Raw genomic sequence first — 25,900 nt, 5'->3', positions numbered from 1 at the left:
AGAGTGTCCACACAAGGAGTTATGCTGGTACATGGAGAAGCAGTTTCTATTCACATGCTGCCTTCTACCAGCATAAACTTCCCCATGAACACAAACGCTCAGTCTCCAAACACCCTAACACCTCAAAAGTATTTAAACACCTAATTCCCATTAAAATAATTGGTTAGATACCTTTTGAGGTTGTGGATGTTAGTCACTTTGCCCTATGCCAAAATGGATGGTGCTTTGTCATCTACACCAACATCCTCCCAGACGAAATTCACTTTCACGTTTGACTTAAGGCAACATTTTAACCTTGTTTTCAGAGTTATCTTAGCCCAATGAAATGTGCAGGAACAAATTATCCCAGGAGTGACTCCAATACATGGAAATACACTAGGGATATACCGAGACTACATCGCTGCCACGGTCATTGGGGATAACCTTGATGTTGGGACAAGCGCAGATTTTTTTTTTTTTGAAGTTGTCAAAAGTTAAAATGGAAAGTGATTGAAAGCAGAGAGACCGTTTCGAAGATATTTCATGGCAGCATATGCTCCGCCCCCCATTGTTTTCAACCCACTCACAGCCACTTTCTACTCATTACATTGGCTTCTACCCTCTCCCTACAGAAGCTATGCGGCACGCATCAAGCGACCCTTCTCGGTGAAATATGATCCGTACACCCACAGCATTGAGCTCCTGGACAACTCGCAGAAGATTCACCACTCTCTGGAGAATGTGCGAGACGAGCTTCACTCCTTAATTGACGCACTGAATGTAATCAGTTAATACGAAAACTGTGTTCCTTCCCTCCCTTCTGCCACTGGGTGCTTCCTCCTTCCACCATCACAGAGATGGCTGCTGCTCCGGCACTTTGCCACTGTGCTTTCAGCCAGGCCCTGGGCAATAGCTTCAGCCCATTCTCTCTTAGGGTTTGTACTGCTGCCCACCACCATTTTATCTCCACAGTCATTTAAAGAGGAATGGTTGTATTTTGAGATGATCCAGTTTGAATGGAAGATGGAAGGGTTAAGGGCCTGATCCAAAGCCTACTGAAGTCACTGGGAGTCTTCTTATTGCCTACAATGGGCTTTGGGTCAGTCCCCAATACAGTGTCACACTACAGTCATTATACATGAGCTGTGGGTCAGACTCAAGTGCAATTAATGGAATTAAGAGCACAAGAAGTCAGGAGACCATTACAAATGTTGGACATAAGGGATTTTTCATTTAAGATCCCACAGGAAACATGTTCATTTAATTAAAAAAAAAAATCCCAACAGCAGCTTCATGAAGAAGCAGCTGCCCTGTATTCAATCCCCTGGGAGGGCAAAAAGGCTTCTAAGTGAATCCTACCAGCTCCAGGTCCTAGTTTGAGCTGAACTCCTAACCCAAATTAATCTTCTAAAACTGGGCTGGGCTCTCTGGGCTGGAGTAAACTCCAACAGCTAAAACAAGCTCCTGAGCTAAACAAAACTTCCAGGCTGGAACAAGCATCTGAGCCACACCAAACTTCCAAGCTGGGATGAGCTTGTGAGTGCTGTCAGCCTCCCGCGTAGAAGTGAACTCCTGAGCTATATTAACCACAACCATCACCCCAGAACTGGAGCAGCCTTCTGACTAGACTGAATTCCTCATGTGGAGTGACCTTCCTGGGCCCTGTAGCCAGTTCTATAGACCCTTAGCCCCCACCCCAATGGAGTCTGGCCAGTCGGCCCCCTCCATCTTACCCAAAATGGAGTCTGACAGCTAGCAGCAAACAGCCTTTTCTAGCTCCAAGGAAAACTCCACCAACATGTTAGCCCAAGCTATAAATACCTCAACTGTATTTTCCCTAGGATAAAGATAATTAGAAGGAGGGCAGAAGAAACCAACTCTACAGTTGAGCTCTGTTTTCCTACCTCCCACTGGGACTTATTAAGGAGTTTTAATGCAAACACCACACATCACTCATTTAACCCATTCTCAGACTTACTCGGGGGGCGGGGGGGCCCTCCGGGCTCTGCCTGCTCAGTCACAGAGCGATAATAACTCAAAAGGGTACGCTAGCCTGCATTCTGCCATCCTACCAGTGAGGGCGCTCATTCCAAAAGGGAGGATTTTAATTATTTTACATTGCTCAAATACAAGAAACAACTAAATATATATAGTTACTGTAGCTCCATTGTCCCATTTCTCTCCTCTCCCAGCACGCAAGCAGGCTGAGTAAAGGGAACATCGAGTGGTCAAAGGTGCTTTAGCAGGAGTGTCTGACGCTTTGATTCAGTCAAAGCAATTAAGAACAAGCTTAACGTTAAGCACATAGGTAATCCCACCAGTGGTAATCTTTGTATTGACTTCAGTTGTGTTGGATCACACCCATCATGAGATTGCTCAGGTGCTTAAAGTGAAGCATGTTCCTAAATGCTCTGTGGGGTCAGGTCTGAAAGCTACAGTGCCATTTCCCCAGGCCTCATGACATGTGGAGGCAGTTTGTATAAGAATGACCTGGAGAATGAACGAGCAACTGGTCACTGTTTTAACTCTCCTTTAAATGAAGCATGCTGGGAGGAGTCGTCCTGGGGCAGGGAGGAGGAGGAAGATTCATCTGATTCAGCCTTTAGTTTATTCACTGATATTTGTGTATACTAATGCCTCAATGAATGGTTCTCTCACTGTCGTTGCTGCTGCTGTGGATGGATCTGTCTGTCTGTGTAAAGAAAAACAATTTATTTTTCAGTTCAGAGTCATGCTGCTGCTCACATATGAATAATAAAGATTATATTTCTGGTCTAGCATCCTGGGTTTGGTTTCTGTGTCTTCTCATCTCCAAACCCAGACGTGGCCCCATGTCTGCCTGCAGGACGCAAACACAATGGGGATCTGCTAAGGCAAAAGGTCTCCAACTTGTCCCTTATACAGAACATTGACTTAGCAATCCATTGTGTCCGAGGGAACAGGCTTATTTGTTGCCTTCACAAAGTGGTATTAATTGCACAGTTACTCGTGTAGCGTTTGTCTTTTTTTCTTACTTGTAACACCAAACAGAAGTTTGCTTCAGCCTTGCCTTCACTATCCTTTCCCCCTTCTTAAATGCCCCACGATTACTACCACAAGTTCAGTTCCAGTGGTGTCAGTAATGGTAGGAGTGGTAGCCTAGCCAATGTGTCTTTTTGTCCATCTCTAGGGGTTGAACCACATGGGGTACGTCTACGCAGCCAATGGCAGCAAGTCTCCCAATCCGGTCAACAGACTTGGGCTTGTGCTCCTGCTCTAAAAAATAGCTGGATAGACAGACGGCATTTTGAAGTTGTGGCTTACCCCGGAGCTCAGGCTCTGCAGCCCAGCCCGCTTCCAGAGCTAGCCCGAGCCACAACTTCAAAATGCCGTCTGCCCGGCTACTTTTAGAACATTAGCACGAGCCCAGGTCAGGTTTGTGAGTCAGTTACTGCCTCCGCACGAATGGGATTGGTCTTCTGGCTCAAACGTTGGTGGCTTCCTACTTTTAGATCCAGAAGCCCAGGGTTCAGCCGTTGCAGCTGACTTCGGGATCATCGAGGGATGACCATGAACAGCTGAGGGATGTCATTCCATGTGCACTTGTACAGGAACCGACACGTTATCAACTGGGGGACACACAGTGATTTTGATGGGAATAAAAAATGCACCTGCTGTTGACACTCTCTCTGTCTAGACCTGCTCTGAGCAGAGATACAGGCAAGCCGGTGGCTAACACAGCAACAGCTGTCTACAGCACCGGGTACATGAGTGCACTCACCAGAGGAGCCACAAGTAAAAGTGGGAAATTATAGAGAGAGAAAAGTGGCATGTATCTCGCTGAATCAGTTTGTTGAGTACGACAAACTTTGGATCAGGCCCAAATCACTGCACAGATCAGTGCAATGATGTGGTTCGAGTTTTTATTCAAGAGGATTTTGTCCTGAAAATATCTAAAGTATTTCCTAGGAAATACTTTGTTTTTAGCAAACAAAAAATGGTCCAAGTACTTTTTTTTTTTAATAATGGCATGTTTTTATTCTTCAGTGACATCTTTAAAAAAAATAAATCGTGAAAGCTGGCTTTGCTGCTCCACAATGGCAATCGGTGACCTGAAGCACTGCCGAGTGTGTGTCACGCTGCTGGTGTGGGTATTCACATAAGCACGTGTGGACTGATTGGGATAAAAAAAGAACTGACCTGAACCATCACCCAAAATTCTAACCAAGCTCAAATTTTTTTTTTTGGAGAGGCTAAAAAAATGTTCTGGACTTTTCTTTATGAGGTTTCAATAGTCCAGCTCCTTTGCAGCTGGGTATTATTATGTTTGGGACTGCGCGCAAACGTCCGACAGAAAAGCTGGTCTGCAGCTATTTCTGGCTTGGCCAAAAGCAGAAAGTATCAAATATCTCATGAAAATGCCTGATTGAGAGATTTTCAGCCCCATTTTGCTGACTAACTAGGTTTAGAGAGATCACATAAGGATTCATAGTTAAAATATATAAGGACACTGACTACAGAACAGAAGTCATGCTGAGCTAGCATTGCTGAGTTCTCAACATACAACTGCCATTACAAACTAAGCAAACACATGACAATCATTATACAGCTTGTTTTGTAGACTTAGATTAATAAAATGAGCTTTGGGGGCCGAATGTTCCAACCTGCACACCCTTTATATATTTGTATCTATGCCTTGCATAGATACGAATTGGGATCTGTGCATGACCATGTCAATATGTGCACACAAATCCTGGCTTGCATATACTCGCTGGGTACTGTACATGCACAAGTCATGTTTGTGCTCTACTGTGAATGGAGGAGTTTTGCTTTCAAAACCTAACTAGAGATGGACCCATCTCCCCCCACCAGCCAAAAAAACCAAACCCTGCCACTGAACAACCTAGAATTTTGAAGAGCTTGGATCCAGATCTAAATTTCCAGTGTCAAACCCTGGCTCCAATTCATCTTAGAGTGTTGGTTCATCCAACCCTAACGCAACCTCCAAACCTTTAGAGGTTTGCCCCGCATTGACAAAGAGAGAGATGTGTACATACATTGCTATATAACACACTAGATTCAGCCAGAGGGATGCTGGAAGTGCTAATTAGGAGTGAAACACAGGTGCTTTTTGAGATGTAAGTCAAAGGGATGGCAGATCAGTGACTCAGAGTTAAGCAGGAACCATCTTAATTGACCTTGTTGGAGAAACAATGACGTAAGATCCATTTTTATCCTTGCTGTTAAACGCTTTTATCCTTTTATTATTTACGATGATTTACTATGTCTACATGCTTGGTAACTGAGCAATGAAATGATTTCAAAAATATTCTTATGGCCTGGGGAGTATTAGATATCCTCTTCTGATGATCTGATGTAACAAACAATAACCCGAGAGAGAGAAAAATAGTGAGAAAGGCAAGTTGTTCATTCTTATTCCACTGAGGTCAGCCCTAAATAACTCTTCTGCCTCCCTTTGGGGGCACAGACAAGATAACAAGGACAACAATGTCAGAGCAAAGTACCGGGCCCCTCGATTTATAGCTAAGGCCAAACCACTAACGAACAGATTGGAGCTTTCTTTCTAAACATTGATAAGAACTGAGAGGAGGCAACTTTGAACTAATGGGAGCAGATCCTCAGCTGGAGTAAGTTGGGAGAGCCCCCACTGGTAGTGATATCCCAATGCCTCCAGTCACTTCCACATCACAGTGCAAGCAAGAGGGAGTCTGAAGCACCAGATGCAGGCTGCACAGCTGACAGCCCCTCTGAGAGGGACAGCTGAGAACCAGCTCTCCACTAATCATCTCCCCTAAGAACCTAGAGATTCATGTACCTGTCTCCAACCAAACCACTCTCCAGCCTACCACTGGCTTAGTTTCTGTGGACCCTGTAATTCTAAGGGTGGCTTATCAGTGGGATTTACACCTCGTTGTCTAGGTACCTAATAAGCCAGTAGTCAAAATCTACCTACCAGTTACTGCTGTGCCTCTAAGCCTTAAGTACTCAAAACAATCCACTTATCCAGTGATTATTATTGGCATCTAACCCCAAGGGATTTGATAGATTTCCAGAATAATTGGGAATGTCTTAAAGACCCAGGTCTCTCTCTGTGTGTATACACACCAGAGAATTAACTCTTGTGTAACCTCATGATGCTTCACAGGGCTGGGGCTATTCAAGAGTTAAGTGTAATTGATGATTCAGAAAGTTATGGATAAAATAAACTACTTCCAGGCACAAGCCTCAAAACAGCAGCCACCCCTTCCTGTGTCTCAGTTTCCCCATAGGTAAAATGGGGATAAATAATGTCCCTGACCCTTTTTTATAACGTGCTTTGAGATCTGCTGATGAAAAATGATCAGAACTAGGTTTTATTAAGAAATTCTGTTGGCGCAATGGCCTTCAAGTCATACTGACTTATTTTCAATAAGAAATACTAAATTTGATGTTAAGCTTTGATGTTAACTTAAACTACAAACCTCCTAAATGATCCAGTCTTCCATCACGAACAACACAATCTTCTTCACTTTATTGCTTTAGAAAGAAGCACATGTTGAGAAGCTTAACCAAAGAGGGAAGTGTGGATAGAAAGCAGAATCATCGGAGCACCCAGGGATGTAAAAAGGGATGAAGGAATTGGGCCAATTGATTCCTCCCTGTTACAATGTCACCGCTGGATGAAGGAATTGTAGTAAGAGCTGGAGTCAAGAAGCCATGTGTTGTGTATAGCAACAACTTTATTAAGCCTTCTGCCTTATGAACAATGCTATGTATTCTTAGGTACCAGTATATGGTACTCCTTATATTTATTAGCTACCGATCCATATATACAGATATATCTCCTTTCTCTAGCAATCTTGTAACAGATCAGATCTGATGGTAGAATCTTATAAAAAACCCAAGGGAAATGTCTAGTTCACTGTTCTGGGTTTTGAATCAGGCGCTCCATTTTATACTATTACACCATTCCTCTGGATGGCACCCTCCAAACAAAGAACAAGACAAAGTTCCCTACCCAGAAGAGCTTGGAAAGTTGTGAAATCCAGTCTGGTAGCAACATTGCTCCTTTGGCCTCATAGCTGGAGGGAAGATCAGGTCAGCCCATAAGAGGTGTGCCCAGCTGACAGCCTGGATTAGTTTCTAGAAACCAACTGGATTTCTTTTATCCCAGAGAAGAGTGGAGTGAAGTCCTTGTTAGCTTGCACAATGTCCCTTTGGATGCAATGATATCTCTCATTGTACGGCTCCGAGCCTTTATTGCTCACCACCACTGTTCTCCAGCTCTAGGCCTCCATCTCTCCTACACAGGCGGAGATTCCCTGCCACACCTGCAGGTTGAAGCTACATCCCTCGTCTGATACCATGGGTTTTAATTCCTGGATTTAAATCCCCTTCTTGCTGCCAACTCACCCAGCATTTCCACTGCAGATCCTGCATGTCCTTGATCACTTTGTTATTGTGTGTAATGCAGTAGCACACTGCGGCTCCATTGTACAATGTGCTGAGGATTTAATATGAGCAATAGGGAGTTAATCAAAGGCATAGTGAGAAACATCCCAGGAGCGTCCAGTCTAATGGAACACAGGATTGGAGGGGAGAGGTGAAACAACTTCCCCTCTCTGTTGTGTGACCTTGGGAACAGACCCCATGTCTCCTGACTCCTAGTCCAGTGCCCTACCCTCTAGACTACATTACATCCTCATCTCCTCTTTTGATTATGCTGAGCACAAGGATTTAGTACGAGGGAACAGCACATGCAGAATGACACAGAATATGGGTGCTGGGTGGCATTGTGAATTGATGGACTGGCTTTTTACTGTTGGGCTCCCGGAAGCTCTGTTTTCCCACCACAGATACAAAGCAGCTGCCACTGACAGCAAGGGGATTTACTTGCATAATGCAGCTAGAGAAACAGACCCCTGGCTTCAGATCCAGATTAGATCGCCGTTATGAGTTGCCTTGTTATGTCCTTTGCTAAGTGGACAGCATAAAAGCTGCTACACAACACTTCAGATCTTTATGAACATTTTGAGAGGCCCCGTTGCTGCTGGATCAGGAAGATGATGCATTGGCAGAAAGGTATGGGGAAAGTTCAAAGAGTGCTCACATGCATTATGCCTAGCTCAGCTACTATTGGTTTAATATGCAATGAATTCGCCCACAATTGAAAGAAAGAAGATGACGACAACAACAGGGATCCGTAGAGGGAATGAGTCCATGGTCTCTGCCCCATTTCCAATAAGAAAGGTGTCCATATAACAAAAACCATAATCTCAGCTGACAGAGCAACTGACTAATCAGCCTGCCAAGGACTGAACTTCTGTACCTGTCTGATGAGAAAGGGCTTCAGTTTTTACTGCTGATCCATATCCTTTCACAAGCACTTAAATCCAGACTGAGAGCAGATGGGTAACAGCTGGACATAGTTAAACAGCAGCGTGGTAAGATCAGGCTGGTGAGAGAGCTGACAGTGGCACGAGGACAGGGCAGCCCTAGCAGTGAACAGTGAACACAATACAAGTGAGGCAGCTAAAGCTCTGGGTGTGACTGGTGGTACCAATTGGTTTACTCACCGAGAACTTGTTCATCTCTGAATTTGACCTTTGGTTTCAGTAGAACTTGCACAAACTTGTAATGGTTAACCAGTTCCCCCATAATAGTCCTGTTATTTTTCAGGACAGCGTTCGAAAATGCTAGACAACTACTGTAGTAAAGGATTTATTGTGCTGGCAACAGACTGTAAAACCTGATTACACGACGCTGAGGATTGCCTAAGCCAAGTTCCCATTGATATAAGCTCTTAGGGTCGGGGGAGGCACAAGTCTTGCTGGAAGATATCAGCTCTGGACGTGACTTGAAACTATGTCACACAGGGCAGAAGTCATGAGCAGTTCAACAACCCTTCTCAACCCCCCACAGTATGTCCTTCTGTCCAAATGACCAGAGGATGGGGCAGTGCAAAGGGTTTGAACACACTGTTCAAATCTGGCCTAAAAATCAAATACATGTTTAGGGCATTGGCCCGTTTCCATCTAATCAAGTGACGATCCAGGGGTAGGTGACAATGAGACTGACTGAGCTGGTTGAGATTTTTCACACATTTTTCATTGAAAGGTGGCCTTCTTTCAAAAGCTCAACTCTTTGCAAAAATTTGTCTTCATTGACATCGTCCTCCTTGCACAAAATTTCCCAGAATGTTTTTATCAATATTTTATTGAAATTTATATCAGAATCATTGTTGATATTTTTCATTCACTGAAAGCCCATGTTTGAAATTAAATATAATTGATAATGAACTTTTGGACCCCCTCCCAAAAAAAAATCATAGAAAGTTTTCACAAGAAGTGTAAAATGGGTCTATTTTGAACCCCAAAACAACTTCAAAATTTTGAATTTTTCCCCTAATCATTTTCCCACCATCTCTAAAAACTGAGCTGTCTGCAGAAAGGGAAAATGAATTGAACAAAAGGTAACACTCCAATAGTCCTAGTGAGTGCTCTCAACCACTCAAACTATGGCAAACCCATGGGAATTACTGTCTGGACAGGTGCAGTTTGGCTGTTCTCCTTTTCCACAGCTAGCTGCTATTTTTTTTCCTGAAAAGATCAACGCCATAATAGACCTCCTGCGTGCATGCTACAGAAACAGATGAGATTTTCAAACCTGCCTAAGGGATTTGGATATCCAGAATTAATGGGAACTATACAGGGAGGGATAGGCCTATGGCCAAAGTCCATTTAATCACAAAACAAAATTGGTTTTGGGTGCCATTGGAAGCAGTGCTTCAGACATCTAAGCAAGGCCCATAAATGAAAGGATAAGACTAGGACAGCTGGAGTAGCAGGTGAATCAATGTCATATGGGCCACATCCTTGGCTGGTGTAAATCAGAAGAGCTGTATTGACTTTCCTGGAGCCATGTCAGTTTACAACAGCTGAGGATGCTTCCCAAAATGTACAAAGTGTCACAAGCCCTTGATCTAGAGCAGGCTTCTCTTGGAAGCAGCCCCAATAGCACTTGGCCTGCTAGGTTAGGCAAATTTGCTGCCCTCCAGCTCTAAAGCATAGCCAGCAGGCAGCAGCAGCCCCCTGCATAGGCAGACATGCATGATTCAAGTGGCTGCAAAGGTTGCTTCACATAAGTGAATAGGAGCGAGGATAGTTGCTGGGACATACTGATTCCTAGGTAATGGGGCTTGCATTCAGACTTTTCAGGATGCTGAAAGGGTCCTGCTTATCAAAGCTCATTTTAAAACCTCCAGAGTTTGCGATAGATGTGAGGATGGAGGCTTTAAACAAAGAGATCCGGGTCTCTTCTCTGCAGCAATCTATCACGGGCACCCAGAGAGTTTATGGTCCGGCCTTTCTACCATAATGCTTTTGATGCTTAATAGCTGTCACTCGTGATTAAACTGACAAAGAGCAGGGTTGAGAGCAGACATCCTTTCAGGGTGCCTTTGCTCAAGGCACACTGTTCTAAGGTGTGGAAAAGAGAAGAGGAATAGGAGATATAAACAGAAGTCTAAACAAATATTTAATGGCATAGCAGAGACTCATTGAATACTCCTATTCCCAGTCATACAAGAAAAAGGGAGCACTAAGGCAACAGATATTTTAGAAACGTGTTTCCTATTTAGCAGCTCTTGTCATTAACCTGTGGAACTCATTGCTGTAGGATATTATTGAGGCAATCAGTTTAGTAAACTATTGTTCTTCAAGAGCCTAAGATGTGCAGTATATTGATAGGGTACACCTAGCCACATTGCAGGAGGGGGAACTAAAAACATGTAACTTGTAATGGACTTGTGCTCCTAAGTCATGTATGTGTTTTTGCCAATGCCACCCATAATGTCAGAAGCTTAACAGGCTGTGGGATTCATTACTTTGGATCAGTACATTGGGGAAGATTGCCAACAACACAGAGATGTGGTAGGCACCCGGTTTCTATTTGCGGCTTTGAAAATCTCCTGAACATTGTATCTCAGTTTTGTGATTTAGGCAGCACTTACTCTAGGAAGCAGGTAATGCCCTGTCACAGCCCAGTGGAAAGCAGGCCTGATTAATCGAATTCACTGTACTCAGATCTTCTTGGCACCTGAGCCCCTATGCCTGAATATGCTGCCAGGAGACTCAGTAGTGCACCAAAAGGTTTTTTTGGGGTAATGGCTGGGGGAGGGGTGTTGGTGGGGATAATGTTACATATTGTGCAGAGATCCTATTAACTTGTTTGAATGTCATGGCTTAGATATATTAGCATGAGAAAGAGAGCGAGAGAGAGAGCATATATAGCAGAGGACATGACTGATAACCTTATCTTAGGTCTATGTGGGTAAATAAATCCCCTCTCCATCCATGTATCAGAGGTTTGCCACTTTTCACAAGACTTTCTGCTCACAGAGTCATTTAGCAAACACATGATACTATATGCCCTAAAAACATGAAGATGCCAAACAGGAGTTATTACTTAGGGAGCACTGATAGCAGAGGAAGACATGGTCCCTTACCTAAGGACTTTAGGTCATTAATTTAGACCGATTCAGCTCTCATCATTTTTTACATTGGTCTGACTCTACTCATTTCAAAGGAATTCTGATTTATACAGGTATAAGAGGACAATTGGGCCCTTAATTTCTAGATTAAACCGGCAAGAGAGTTAAGAGATATAAGGTCCTGAATTTCAGAGGTGCCGAGTCCAGATTTTTAAATGCATTTCTTTTGCTGTGGGTCTTTGCAGAAAAAGTGTGTTTTGAAGAGGGTGGTACAAGTGGATTGGCAGCAGCAGGCAGGGGAGCAGGAGGAAATGAGCTCAGAGATGTACAGTAGATGGAGTCAAGAAGCTGCAACCTGGTGTGATAGATTACAGCAGTGTAGACCTACTTAATATGGTGCTTTCTTTTCTCTCTTTGATGAGCAGTGAAATAATTAAATGTGTTGACATTTAAAGTATCGTTGTTGGCGTCTGGCTAGCACCCATTGACATGAACAGAGCATCTCACACCTCAGAGTTATTGTTTCAGGCTCTCTGCAAACTCAGGTGCAAACATCTCTACAGCGGTTACACTGACTTCGTGTTCTGAAGGTTTTCTTCTCAACCATACCAGCTAGAGACTGGAGAACAATAGGGAGTTCCACCCACACCCCACACTTTGGGAAACAATGGGCAAGAGTAAATCAATAAAGTGGTCAGTGACAAGGAGCGTGTTGTGATCATGAATGATTTAGTTGGGGATTGGTCCTGCTTTGAGCAGGAGGTTGGACTAGATGACCTTCTGAGGTCTCTTCCAGCCTTGATATTCTAGGATTCTATGATCAGATAGTTAGAAAGAAGGGTGATTTTAGCAACATAATTCTGTATCGAGTGGAGGGGAGTCAGATGAGTTTCAGGAGGGCCAGAGGAAGAAGAAGCTACTGAAGACAAAAGTAAGATATGATCCAAGTTGTGGTTTTGGAAATACATAGGGAGTTTCTGGTCATGTCTGGTTGCTTTCCTGCATGTGAGCTGGTTGCACTTGAACCTACAACTCCATCTGGGATCATATAGATTTCCCTAGGATGTTCTTTCAGTCTCTCTTTTGCTCATTCTCACCCAGCCTGCATTCTACCATGAACCAAACAACTACTCCTCATGCTTTTTATCTTCCATAATTCCCTTTATTGCTGTGCAATAGAGACACAAAGGTAATAAACCTCTTAAGAGGAGCGGAGATGTGCACCTGTTTTATTTCCCCTATTGATTTTGTATCATTTGGATACCAGTACGGAAGTGCAAAATAATAATAATAAAAAAACCCCCACACCCTGTCTGCAGTGTGTAGTTTTATATAGCATCTTTTTATGCTACAAGTGCTTTCCAGAGTAACATAGCATCTGGACAGGCAAACGTAGCAGGCATTATGCACTCAGCATTCAATATGAACTCCTAAAAAACTGGAATGACAGCAACCTCCCATGTATTCTGAGGAGAGAGAGACAGAATTCTGCAGCTAGCTCCCCACATTCTGAAGCATTCCAGTAGAAATTCTGTGGCATCTTATGGTGAATTTAATTTTTTTGGTTTTATGACTATGAATAATTTAGTCAGTACAGTAGCCCCTCCGTTATTCATTCTGATATTTAATTCTATTTATTTTACTCTCTCCTCACATTATAATATGCTAAATATTATTAGGATCCAGAATTAACACACTAATAATATAAATGGGGGTAGCGCCCACCTCTCCAAGCTATTCCTTCTGGTTGTCTGCAGACATCAGGGCATCAGTTTACAGTCGGGTCACAGTTTTAAGCTTTCCATTGGAACCCTGAGGGCAAGGAACCTAATTTGTAAAAGATTCCAACACCAGAAAAGACAATTGGGATAATCTGGTTTAACCTCCTGTAAAACACAGGCCATAGAATTTCCCTGAAATAATTCCCAGAGCATCTTTTAGAAAAACATCCAATCCTGATTTAAAAAATTGCCAGCAATGGAGTAGAATTCTGCAGAAAATCACATGGCAGCAGAATCATGGAGTATACAAACCCCATGAAGGTTAAAACTTGTTTCATTCAGACAGGTGGATGGGCAGTATTAGTGAGGACTCGGATAATAAATGATATCCTGTTTTCTGTTTCACCCCACCCCTACCCCTGCACATGGCAGGAGCCTGAATTTCAGTAGCCCACCACAGATAATTACCTTGAAGGATATGTCTACATTACAAACTTAGCTCAACCATGATTCACAAACAAAAGAGCTTATAAGCAAGGAAAATTTGAGAGATTAAGACTATTCTCATGCTTTTGTAGCCAGAGGCAGTTCCTTGCTCAACTCTGCTGCAGTTTACATTTCTGTTTATTCCCACCATCCCCACGACTCATTAAACAGCCCTGCTTGTTCACCATCCACCAAGGGCCTTGGAATTTCATTCTGCCTCTCAGTCTTACATTTAAAAAAGAAAAAAAAAATCAGATAGTGATCTTGAGATCTTTGGGCTAGCATGAGAAAATGTGACCTCACTGCAAAATAACAGTCCGCTCTAGGCCATCAAGCATGGTAGTTGTCTGGACTACTGTAACAAGCAGCACACAGTTGAGGGGGTTTGTGTCTGGATGGGGGAGTGAGTTAATGGGAACAATTAAGCTAGACTTAAAGATGAAGCTCTAATGAGGAGAAAAGTCTCAGCTATACCCCCTATGTAGTCCTGCATTGTAAAGGTCACATACAAGCCTAGGGCCGTTCTAGAACCCACAGCCTTCTGACCTAGAGGTGAGAGCGTGAAGCCATCCTTCCTTGTCCATCTGTAGGATAGAGCTTGTTGCATGTTATTTTTTTTTTTTTTGACAGATCTTTTCTCCATTGAAAATGCTGTTTAATTGAAGCTAAAATGTTTCACGGAAACATGTCAGTTTCAAGGAAATTTTCATCAGGAACGTGTTCCAGGTCCAAGATACAATTTCTAGTATATATATGTATATGTGTGAGTGAGAGATACAGATATCCTTCCCTCTAATGAAGTGTTTTTTTCCTCTTTAACACCTGGCTATAGCACAGTCTCATCAACAGCTTGGCCTATCGTCAGTTACTCGGTGGGCTGAAATTAACCTAACATATTAACGTGTTTGCTTTTCTCTAATTTTACACTTCAGAAACAGCTGTTGAGACTGGCAGCCACTTGGCCCCCTCAATCCCGGCAGTGCCTATTGCCCAGCATTAGTGTAATCATTAGCGTTTTAATGGCAGCATTATCTCCTGCTAAAAGGGTCACCACAACTCAAGGCAGAGCTTCTGCCAAGTGAAAACAGGCTACAGGTGAAATGAGATGGAAACTACAAAGTGTTGCTTCTATCTTAACCCTCCTAAAGACCTGTTGACACTGTGCAGAGAGGACTGAATGTGCCTAGGCTGCAAAAATTTTGGCCAGGGCGTTGCTGAGAAGGTGGAGCTCTGATTAACTCCTGTATCGTTCGGACAAATCAAAGGATATAAATACAGCGAAAGGAGGATGGGGGAGTCACTAGAAAGCAACTCTTGCCCCTCCAAGCAGACCTCACTTCTTCTCCTGCTGCCACCTAGTTAGGTAAGTCCATTTTCCTCTCTATCTGTGTTTGTTTTTCAATCCCTTTCCTTAGGAGAATGTGGTACCAGTGAAAGGTGCTGGCTTGACAGCTCTGGCAAATGATGTCAGCTATCTGCAGCTTTGGCACAGCATGGGGAATCAAAATTTCCCACACTGCCCTGCCCAAGAGCTTCGGACTTGGCATGAATGGGTTACCTATCCACAGCCAGTCAGTCTTTGTGCTCTCTCTGCAAGGACAGCAGACAAGGGTGCTAGTCAGTTCCCGCAGCGATGGTGGTTTTGTGATGTTCATAGCACAGGTGGGCACCGCAAGCGGGAAGAGGTGATGGCTGAGGCTCAACAGCGAACGTCCATCTTGAGTGTTTTCCCCACAAAATATTTATGGCCAGGAGCAGCCTGCTAGAAGGGGGAGAAACCCACAGGCTAACATTTAAAAAGTCCAGCTCCTTATAATTGGGCATTGAGCGCTGCCTCCTTACCGGGCCATGGCTGAAATGCATTGGTAGGATGGGTAAGGAAGCTGGCACTGCTATGGCACAAGCAGAAGCTGCCTGATCAGGTCTGTTTCACCCCTTTGTGTGCACCTTGGGATTAACATGGCAGATGACTGCAGCATTCCATTCAAAAGACTATAGCCCAGGTCCTGGTGTGTGGTGTAGCCATCCCCTAACTAGCACCACATGACTAACATAACTGGCCATAGAAGGGTCGTCCTGCTGTAGGAGGGTCCTCTGCTGCTGCAGAGATGCTTTTGTGGCTCTTACAGCACAACCCCTCTCCCCACCAGCGCTGGTGTAGGGAACATGACTGGGGTTTCCATGTGTCCCACTGGGCCCTGTCTGCTTTGCTGCCCCAGGATTTGGGGAGATCATAGGCTACCTTTGCATTCTTCCCCCTGAGGTTCCGAGCTGCGGCTGATGTGCAGGAGTGAAGAGCAGTTCTCTGTTATTTCATACTCAGGCACTTATGGTCCAGTCACGTTCTTTGGGGGAAGAGGCCAGGGGGCGATAAGTTAGACATGAGCCATTTTCTACTTGACTGGGTTCCATATGGACTGGCTACGAGCTGTTTTTTAACAAGTATTATTTTTATTATTATTAACGTAATATCACATGGGAGGTACCAAAGTTTCTCTGAGACCGGGATTCATAAAGCACCCTCTCACCCATGATTCTGTGGGATTGTTAGAGGGGGCCCTTCCATCATCTTGCATTGACTCTCTTGCCAAAGGAATTAAAGGGTTTAAGATGCACGACGATGTAAGTCTCCTATTAAACTCTCTCCTACCCATCCTCCCTGTCTCTGCCTTGTTCTCCACCTCCCTCCCTCTTGTAGCTTTCCTAGGTCTCACCCCTCTCATCATGGCTCTCTGGATCCAATCACTGCCTCTCCTGGTCCTCCTTGCTCTTTCCGGCCTCACGATCAGCCATGCTGCTGCCAACCAGCACCTCTGTGGCTCACACCTAGTGGAGGCCCTCTATCTGGTGTGCGGAGAACGGGGCTTCTTCTACTCTCCCAAAGCCCGACGGGACCTCGAGCAGCCCCTAGGTAAGTCAGTTCTTTCCAGCCATCCCACTGGCCTCCCCTGCAGCTCACATCTGCTTCTTCCCTGTTGGAAACCACTTCTCTTTACGCAGCAACTCGCAGGCCCTGTATAGATGGGTAGGAAGTCTATTGCTGAATCATAGCGAGAAGATGCTTCTCCATCACAGGGTGGCCGGTGAGGAAAGGTGAAGTCTGTATGGCAAGAGTTGGCAGGAAGAAAACTAGGGCACAGCATGTCTTGATTGTGCCATCTGTCCTTCAGGGCAAGCTGTTGAAATGTTAGCAGCCCTCTTCTCTTCAATGGGGAGACAATGTATGAAGCAAAGAAATTATGCTAACTATTATTAATTTGTTCTGTGGTAGAGCCTAGCAATCCCAGTCATGGACCTGGACCCCATTGTACAAACACTGGAAAAATCATGTTTCAAATGAAGTCTTTTTTTAAACGCAAAGGCTGGCTGGCTGGTCCTGCAGTAAAGTAACATGCTGCCATGCTGTAGGAATGATCACTGAAGGCTCACACTTGTCTCCTCCCTTGGAAAGCAGGGGCTGGGAACGGTGCCGTTCCCAGCCCCTGATGGGCTCACAAAGTACTTCATGCTGCCAAATGGCTGCCATGGAAGTGATATTGACAGGCACCACGGCTCTTCTCAGCCAGTTGGCTGAGCACAGGACGTTTGAAGGAAGGACAAGGCTTGTCTACATGGTAGTCCAAGATTTCAGGTGCATTCCAAGGGAAAGAGGGGCTTCTCCATGTAAAAATGTCATGAAATCAGGAGCTCACTTGGGCGCCAGTGACACTGTATCATCTGCTTGACTGAGGTGCAGAGTGAATGGACTTGTATCCAAGCTGTTCTGTTTGACAGTAAAAGGACTGGCTGGAAAATTTCAGTTGAACAGGAAGCCCCTTTGTGCTAGGAGCTTTTCAAACATAAAACAGGGAGCCCCCGAGAACTTGTAACCAAAGACAAACAAAAGAGCCAGGGGAAAGTGATGCAATAATGGAAACGGTCACAATTTTTCCATCTAAACTTTTGTAGTTGTACAATTGCTTTTTTTCCCCCTTCCAAGCAAAAAAATTCATTTCATTTGAAGTTTTCCATGTTTTTCATTGAAAAGCCAAAGATTTAGTTTGAGAAATTTTCAGTTCATCAAAAATGTGTTGAAAATTTTTGTAAAAGTCCTCCATTTCCCCCCCAAACTTTTCACCAAACATAAACAGGTACCATGTTTCAGTCATCCTTAGGCTACATGCAACCACTGAAGAGGAAAAGGCTATTCAAGATCCAAGAGGCAGCACATCCAACCTCACAACTAACGCTTGCCCACAATCCCTTGGGTAGTGCAGACTCACAAGATGGGGACCCTGAGACATTTGCAATTCCAGCCTAACTCACCTCCATGTAACAGAGCAGCATGTTTTACAATAGTCTATTACCAGCCAGACACCTCATTTAGCTCAGAAGATCTTTCTCCATCTCTACAAGTCCCCCATAATAATTCTACACCCTCTTCCTTTTAGTATTACCAATACCCATCCAGCGTGGCCCCTCTAATGAATTACAGAACCTGGTTGGAACATGAAATACAGGAAGCATGACCAGATTGCAAGTGTGAAAAATGGGGATGCTTCATTTTTTTCCGGGGAGCAGGGTATAGCTGCGTATATAAGAAAAAGCCCCTAATATCGGGACAGTCCTAATAATATTGGGACATCTGATCACCCTAAATACAGGGCCTCTATATGCTACAATATTAATAAAGGGAAAATAAATTCAGTTTTCCCCCTATTTTCCAACCAGCTCTATACAGGAAATACTGACCACTATAAAGAGATATCCCAGCGGAGATAAAACAGCCAAAGGTAATTCTGTATGTAATTCCACAAGGTTTTCTTCTTTTTCCTGGCAGCTAATGGCCATCTGCAGAATGCGGTGGAAGAACTGCCATTCCAACAACAGGAATACCAGCAAGAGAAGAGGGGAATTGTTGAGCAATGTTGCCATAGCACCTGCTCCCTGTACCAGCTGGAAAACTACTGCAATTAGAAGAGACAAAGATGGAGGGGAGTGTGTGTGTGTGTGTGTGTGTGTGAGTGAGAGAGAGGCACTTTTGGTATTGCACCTTTAAAGCAATTGAATAAAAACGCTGTGAATCTACTCCAGGAGCTGTGGAATTCATTATGTGTTTGCCTCTGGAGCTGTCAAGGTTCCTTCTCCACCCTGACCTCTAGGGTACAGATGTGGGGACCTGCATGAAAACCTCCTAAGCTTACTTTTACCAGCTTAGGTTAAAACTTTCCCAAGGTACAAACTATTTTACCCTTTGCTCTTGGACTTCCACTGCCATCACCAAACATTTATCTGGGTTTATTTTTATTAGGAAAGCGTCGTTTGGAAACGTCTTTCCCCCCAGAAATCCTCCCAACCCTTTCACCCTACTTCCTGGGGAAGGTTTGGTAAAAATCCTCACCAATTTGCATAGGTGACCACAGACCCAAACCCTTGGATCTTAGATGAAAAAAGCATTCTTGAAAAGAAACATTTTAATAGAAGAAACAGTAAAAAGAATCACCTCTGTAAAATCAGGATGGTAAATACCCTACAGGGTAATTAGATTCAAAACATAAAGAATCCCTCTAGGCAAAACCTTAAGTTACAAAAAAGACACACAGACAGGAATATTCATTCTATTCAGCATAGCTATTTTCTCAGCCATTTAAAGAAATCATAATTTAACACATTCCTAGCTAGATTACTTACTAAGTTCTAAGACTCCATTCCTGTTCTGTCCCTGGCAAAAGCATCACGCAGACAGACACAGACCCTTTGTTTTTCTCCCTCCTCCCAGCTTTTGAAAGTATCTTGTCTCCTCATTGGTCATTTTGGTCAGGTGCCAGCGAGGTTACCTTTAGCTTCTTAACCCTTTACAGGTGAAAGGATTTGTACTCTGGCCAGGAGGGATTTTAAAGGTGGTTACCCTTCCCTTTATATTTATGACAGGAGCCTACTCTGAGTTTGTTTCAGGAATCCAGAGTCTGAAAGGTCCTTTGCAGTCTGATAGTCCTGTATCAAAGGGATCAGAAAGGAGTGGAGTCACCCATCATGTACTAATGCCTTTACCCAACTCGGAAGACTTCTTGGGAATCTAAAAAGCCCTACAAGCAGAGAATGCAATGCTGAACTGGGCACGTCAGGGTTAGTAGTAGAAACTACCACTGATGACTTTAATGATGGGTGGTAAAAGGGGGTTTAAGATGAAGCATGTCTTGCCAGCAACTTATTCTCATACCATCTCCATCAAAACTTGATACTGACCAACTTTCTGTAGGTCCGTGGTCCAAATATAGAAGGATTGCTGGGAAAATGGAACTCCTTCAGATAGCAGAAGACAGCAGGGATCAGGCTGATATAAGCAAAGAGTGGAGTCATCTTTTAACTATAACTGGTTAAATTAATCATTATGAACAACCGATTAAGTGAATCCAGCCCTCTTTCTATTTGCCCACAAATAGTTCATGGTTATTAAAAATGTTTGTTTCTCAACAGTCTTTAACAAATAGTTGATAGAAAGCTAATTTCAGTGAAAGGAGTTTCTCCCAAGCCATTTGTCGTGACTACTCAGTGTTCAAAATTTGCAGTTTGAGCTGTGCTCCATATGGAACATGGCATTGTTTCTGTTCCTTGCTGGGATTTCCCTGACCCTTCTAACATACTGCCCCTTCCACTCAAAACAAGTTGTTGCTTCACAACATGAATTTCATTTTTTGATTAATCTGATCTCAGCTGCAGCCCTGAAAGGCACCTACACCAAACTGCCTCGGTTCAATAAAACAAACAAGCCTACAGAGATTCAAATGTTGTATGCTTGGGAGACCATTCTCATCTTATTTTTGCACCCAGGGTGTTTAACTTTATCTTCCCTTTTCATGGGGCAACACTGCATTCCCCCCTGTACTCCGTGCTAAACACCCTGCTCCATCACTGAAACTAGTTATGGGACTACCCTCTTATCAAGAGAAACAAGTGGGCGAGGTAATTTCTTTTATTAGACCAACTTCTGTTGGTGAGAGAGACACGCTTTATGAAGGACTTTTAAGTCCACTGAATGAAAAACAAGCACCTCAAGGTGGCTGCATCCATTTTATTCCTTCCTGTATCTCCACTGAACTTTTGTTTGTTTGCAGGAAAAGAAACCCAATTCTTTCCTTTTGGAGGCAAATTTTGATAATTTCACTTGGAGCTCAGTAGATGAGGGAAGCTACTGAGACGTATTAGTATGAACATATACGTCCCCTCTTCCCTGAAACAAAACCGTCAATGGTCACTTTTAAATTGTTGATAAGCAGATGTTTTAGAGAGCATCCTCATTGGTCTGTAGGCTCACAGGCATAACTTGCACTACTTGGGTTTTACCTGAACATGCATCACAGAGATTCAGATGCCCTATCCCCACCCTGCCCCCAAGTCCTCTTCATAGAACCTGGCCCAAAAGATGCCAGAACTACTGTCTCCCACCAAGGGATCACAGTAGCCCAGGTGCCATCTTTTAATGTGTTCCTAGAGTACAGCTCCTTGTTCCACCAAGGACACAATCTGGCAAAACTGGTGACAAGTTCAAGGACTGGAATACTGTGGGCTTTTGTGGGTCACCTTGGCAGAAGTGCAGGCAGGAAGCACACCTGCACAAAATGAAAAATCAAACAGCATGAGACTTGCTGTCCAGTTGACCTCTTCCTAGCTAGGTACTTATATGGTCCTTATCGCTGTTATATCTGACAGCCTCAGACATTGATTCATTTATCCTCACCATGCCCTGGGAGGTAAAGCAATGTTGTTATCCCCATTCTACAGATGGGGAACTGAGCCACAAAGGATTCAAGCCCAGTTCTAATGAAAATCCCCACTGACTTCACAAGGACAGGATTTCACCCAAAGACATTCGATGATTTGCCGAAGGCCATGTAGGAAGGGGGGTTAGTCCAGTGCCTTAACCCCAGAACCATTCTCATCTCAGCATCTCACTCCTACAACTGCCACCATCCTGGACTAGAAGCACATCTCGTTGGCCTCTATTCTATAGAGCTCTGGTGCTTGTGGGTGTGCTTGGGAGACTCAGGCCACAAGCCCCAGGCTGGGAAGACAGGACGAGACGTTTGCATGGCTGTTGCTGCTGCTTTCAGTGTAACTAGCTCCAAGCCAGGGTGAGTATCACTTCATTTGTTTCTAGGGAAGACTCCGGAGAAGCACTTATCATCGCTACGCTAATGCCGAGTGAGATCACCAGGATTCAGATTATTGCAATAAAAATACCAAGAGCAATTACTAATGATAAGGCTGTTATTTAATTAAATTCAGGCATTAAGCTTAAGTTCCAGCAATCGCACACTCTCCATCATGCCAGAGGAGCAGAGTTACATGGAACCACAGAGGGATTCACAGAGACAGAAGAGGGATTCTGATGCTGACTCCACTCGCAAAGGAGGAAAGCCTCATGAATCCCTCTGTGGTTCCGCTCCTCAGTGACTGGATTTAGAGGTGCCAGAGTAGTTCTTTCCTTGGAGAGAAACACAAATTGGGGTCCCCTTAGAAATAGCAGAGGAAGAGGCCTGCTTAAGTGAGTCTTCTCCGAGGTCAGTCTGTTGTGACCTGGAGCACAACACAGTGTCACTTTTCACCGTGAACCTCTAGGATCTGCGGTGCTTTAGAGGGAAGCGCTCATGCAACGCCCACTTGCTCCAGAAAGTGGCATTGGTAATTCAGCAGGTGGCACTCTTCCCTTGGAATCAGAACTGAGCCAGTGCCCTCGTGTGTCACTCTGCTGCTGAATGTACCGTCTCTTGTACGAGGCCTAAAGCTGTGCAGTTGGTCATTCACTCTCCTTAGCACAGGCAGAGTCAGACAATGTTGCCAGACTTGCAGCAATGGATTCCCTGGGATCGTGAGGCCCACTAATACAGGTAGATTCTACCATTATTTACTGCTCTTGTTCCAGTGCTGCTTCGCGAGATAAAGCTCGGGGGGTGAAGGGGGATGTCTCCAGCACCCACAGGCAAGCAGGATGTCTCCCAATTTATCTTGGCCCGCAATGATGGAATACAATGCAGATTCTTTCTCCTCCTGCTCAGCAAGGTCCCCCTAACTCCTCCTGGCCAAGCACATACACCACTTCTCTGGCCAGAGCCCACCCCATTGTGGGGCTGAAATTCTACCTCCTTCCTCCTCCCTCACCCACAGCTGGCATAAGCTCAGTTCGGAGTGGGTGAGGAAAGTTACTCACTCTTTTGTGGGCTTTGCAGGTGAAGGGAGCCCCAGATTTAGCTACATCAGCCTGTGGATGAGAATGCTCAACCTGGGTGCTCACCCAACAAAAGCACTTCCCCACCCCTCTTGGTCCTCTTCATAGAGCCTGAGCCAAGAGATACCAGAATTCCTCCTTCCTCCTCTGCTCCTTCTCCCAGAAGAGATTCCCAACCCTTACGTACTTGTGCTTGCACATGGGCACCAAGAAAAGGTTTCCTCACCTGCTTCCACTGCCCTCTTTCCTCCTCACTCCCCTTTCCCTTGGACAGTCTGCCTGCATATAGAGGAGGAGAGGGGATGAGAAAGGCAGGTCCTAGTCAAACTCAGCAGTGCTCAGGCACCTGGGATTACATTCCTATGTATTTAAAGCACTCAGATACCACAGCAATGAGTGTGAAATCAGTGCCTGGAGAGAAGGTGGTTTTACAATATTTTTACATGCTGTCAGAGATGAACAGTGACTGCCCAGAAAAAACAATCAAGGCAGCTGCACACATTTATATCCCTGAACATTCCTGGGGTGCTATATATCTCATGTAGGCCGCCTAGACAGGTGTTAGGGTCAGAGGGGAAGCTTCGTATGTTGCATCACTGCCATTGTACAGGTGCTTATCAAAACTAGAGGAGAAGTGTCTTCATTATCATTAACTATTTGTATGACAGTAGCACCTAGAAGCCCCAGCTGAGTTCAGGACCCCTCTGTGCTAGGCAGTGTCCAGATGTGCATCAAGAGTGTCTCTGCCCAAAAGAGCGCACAGTCTAATCAGACAGAGGTTGGGAGAGAGGAAGTCATCATCATCATCCTAGTTTTACAGAGGGGGAAATTGAAGCACCAGCAGATTAAGTGACTAGTTCAGGGGAGCAGAGGAAGTGTGGGTCAGAGCCAGGAACCGAACGTGTATTGCTCAAATTCTGGTTCAGCACCTTAACCACAAGAACACTCTTCCTCTCTGCTGTGTCTCTTCTGCTTGGTAGCAGTGGGCACTCCCCACTAAAGAAAGGGCTTAGCCTCAGTCCCCCTCCCCTCAGTGAGCAATATCCACTGAACGTTCTCATTGGGTGTAGCCAGATCTGTCTGCCTCAGACTATCAAAGGCCTGGCTCTCCCACCTCTCCTAGGGAGAGGGGGAAAAGTTGGTATTTTGAAGGGTCTCATACACTGAGAAACTGTATGTTTAAAGGTGACCCACAACTGGGGAAAATAAATCAGAGCCCTTTTGTTCTTCTCATGCTATATTAAAAAAGGCCTGAAAGGTTTTTGGTATTTTTTTTTCTTAATTGAGGAATTCTCACTTTCATTCACCACTGATGATAGGTACTCTGGTTTTACTGATGTAACTATGTCAAGGTGAGTGCAGTTACATCCCATTTTGACTGAAGCCCATCAACACTTGTCTTCCCTGTTCTTACTAGAGGACTAATCAACTCAGATTTTCTCCTGACGGTTTATTAGGAGTTTCACTTGATAAGCTCTTAGACAATTCAACTAAAAATATCAGTTCCTGTCTCATTTGCTTAAGTTTCAGTTTCCTCGCTTCTGGCAGGGTTTGAAATTAGCTTTCACCCCAGATGGCACCCCCTTCTGCCAATTGCTTGTGCTGCGGCTCCCCCCTTTCTCTCTCTGACTCAGGGTGCTTCCCCTTTGTAACTCAGCTCTCCGGCCAGGTCACTAGATCGTGACCCACTCTGGGGTAACAAAGTCCCACTGGACAAGCTGTTCATATGCCTTCTCAGGCAGTCCTCTGTTCCAGCTCCAGGTGCCACTTTACAAGGGGATAGTAGGGAAACCACTATTCCCTGTTCCAGCCCAGGAACCCTACAACTAGCCCTCTAGATTTGCTCAGCACCAGTCCCCATTGCTATTTCCCTAGGCTCCTCCCCCAGCTCTTTGCCTATCTGTGAATTTGCTACCAGAGCTTTCTTCACTCCCCATAGCTACTTCACCCCTCTAGGTCTCTTGTAAGACTCTCTAGTCCAGAGCAGGATCCCAATGCTCTCTCCTTGGGTCTCCTTCTTGTCCCTAGCCAACTCCCCTTTCTTCTGTAGAATGACTACCAACCTCCCACCTACAGCCCCTTCCTGGCTTTATACTCCTATGCCAGTGCCTCCCCCAGGTGGGTTTCATCTGCCATTAGGCCCTATCAAGCCCTGGTTCCCCTCCAGGTGCCTCATATAATGTTAATGGGCCCCTTCTGGCCCAGGTTAATCCTCTCAGGGCTTCTATGGATTGAACACCCCGATTGCACAGCTCTTGTAATGTCTTAGTATCCGTAGATCTCCAGTCCTCCATGGAATTCTCCAGCACAAACAGGGTGGTTCAGACCTGATATTTCGAATAGAAAAAAAAAATCCCAAGCAGAAACAACAACATTTTCAGGCCTTCTTCACACCTTATAAAACAGTGAAGAGGGCGACACAAATGCAATTTTTGTTTCTTTGCAGGTCACCTCTAAAGCTCTCTATGGACATGTTATGGCAGACTCCAGTCTGCCTAGGGGAACTGAACTGAACAGTTGATCCCCAGGCTTCAAAGAGAGCAAAGATGGAGGTCTTGCTTGGCATCAGAGCTACAAACCAACCTTGTTATCTTAATCTCAGGCAACTGGAGAGTTCCTGAGGCATAACAGGTGCTTCCCCTATTAGGGAGAGAGTGTTTCCCCCTCCCCCTCAATATTAACATAAACAAGAGACTGTCAGTGGGATAAGACATGGGAGAGTCATCACTGAGAAAGTTTATCCTGCTGGATTCTCAGGGAGAATTAATAACGTAGCTTTGCAAACCTGCCTAGAGGCTGGGGTGGGGGTGGAGGAGGAGGAGGGAGAATGCAGAGCTAGCATTTCTGGTAACCAGAGGGATGAGAGCGGGCAAGGACCAAAGTCTATTTTCTCTGGTTCAGCTCATATAACATCAATAACCTTTCGTCACTTTTGACAGTGTCTGAACATTGTCCAGATTGAAATCGCCTAGTGCGGCCTATTCATTTCAGCTCTGCTGCATGGAGGGCACAGACGGAGGATGGGGGGAAAGGGCAAGT

General features: G+C 44.6%; 2 protein-coding genes across 2 annotated transcripts in view; both read left to right on the top strand.

Moving 5' to 3' along the window:
• TH (tyrosine hydroxylase) overlaps window positions 1–2,759 on the top strand; it is a 32,167-nt gene extending 29,408 nt beyond the window's left edge. The window contains exon 13 of the mRNA XM_073347255.2: window positions 612–2,759. Within this exon, the coding sequence (XP_073203356.1) occupies window positions 612–771 (160 nt within the window). The 3' untranslated portion in view covers window positions 772–2,759. The remainder of the gene's footprint in view (window positions 1–611) is intronic.
• A 13,621-nt stretch (window positions 2,760–16,380) lies between these two features.
• INS (insulin) lies at window positions 16,381–18,612 on the top strand. The gene is made up of 2 exons (XM_073350616.1): window positions 16,381–16,567; window positions 18,476–18,612. The coding sequence occupies exons 1-2, from the start codon at window positions 16,381–16,383 to the stop codon at window positions 18,610–18,612; spliced, it is 324 nt and encodes a 107-aa protein (XP_073206717.1).
• Window positions 18,613–25,900: the final 7,288 nt, after the last annotated feature.

The sequence above is a fragment of the Lepidochelys kempii genome, chromosome 6, assembly GCF_965140285.1.
Source record: "Lepidochelys kempii isolate rLepKem1 chromosome 6, rLepKem1.hap1, whole genome shotgun sequence".
NCBI classification, from domain to species: domain Eukaryota; kingdom Metazoa; phylum Chordata; order Testudines; family Cheloniidae; genus Lepidochelys; species Lepidochelys kempii.
Note: the sequence above shows the minus strand (reverse complement) of the source record. Positions and strands in the feature narration are given on the sequence as shown.

Excerpts from the sequence above, each read along its gene's own strand:
- INS (XM_073350616.1), top strand. The coding sequence starts at position 16,381 with ATGGCTCTCTGGATCCAATCACTGCCTCTCCTGGTCCTCCTTGCTCTT. Across the intron at positions 16,568-18,475 it reads GGACCTCGAGCAGCCCCTAG|CTAATGGCCATCTGCAGAAT; the intron begins GTAAGTCAGTTC and ends TTTTCCTGGCAG.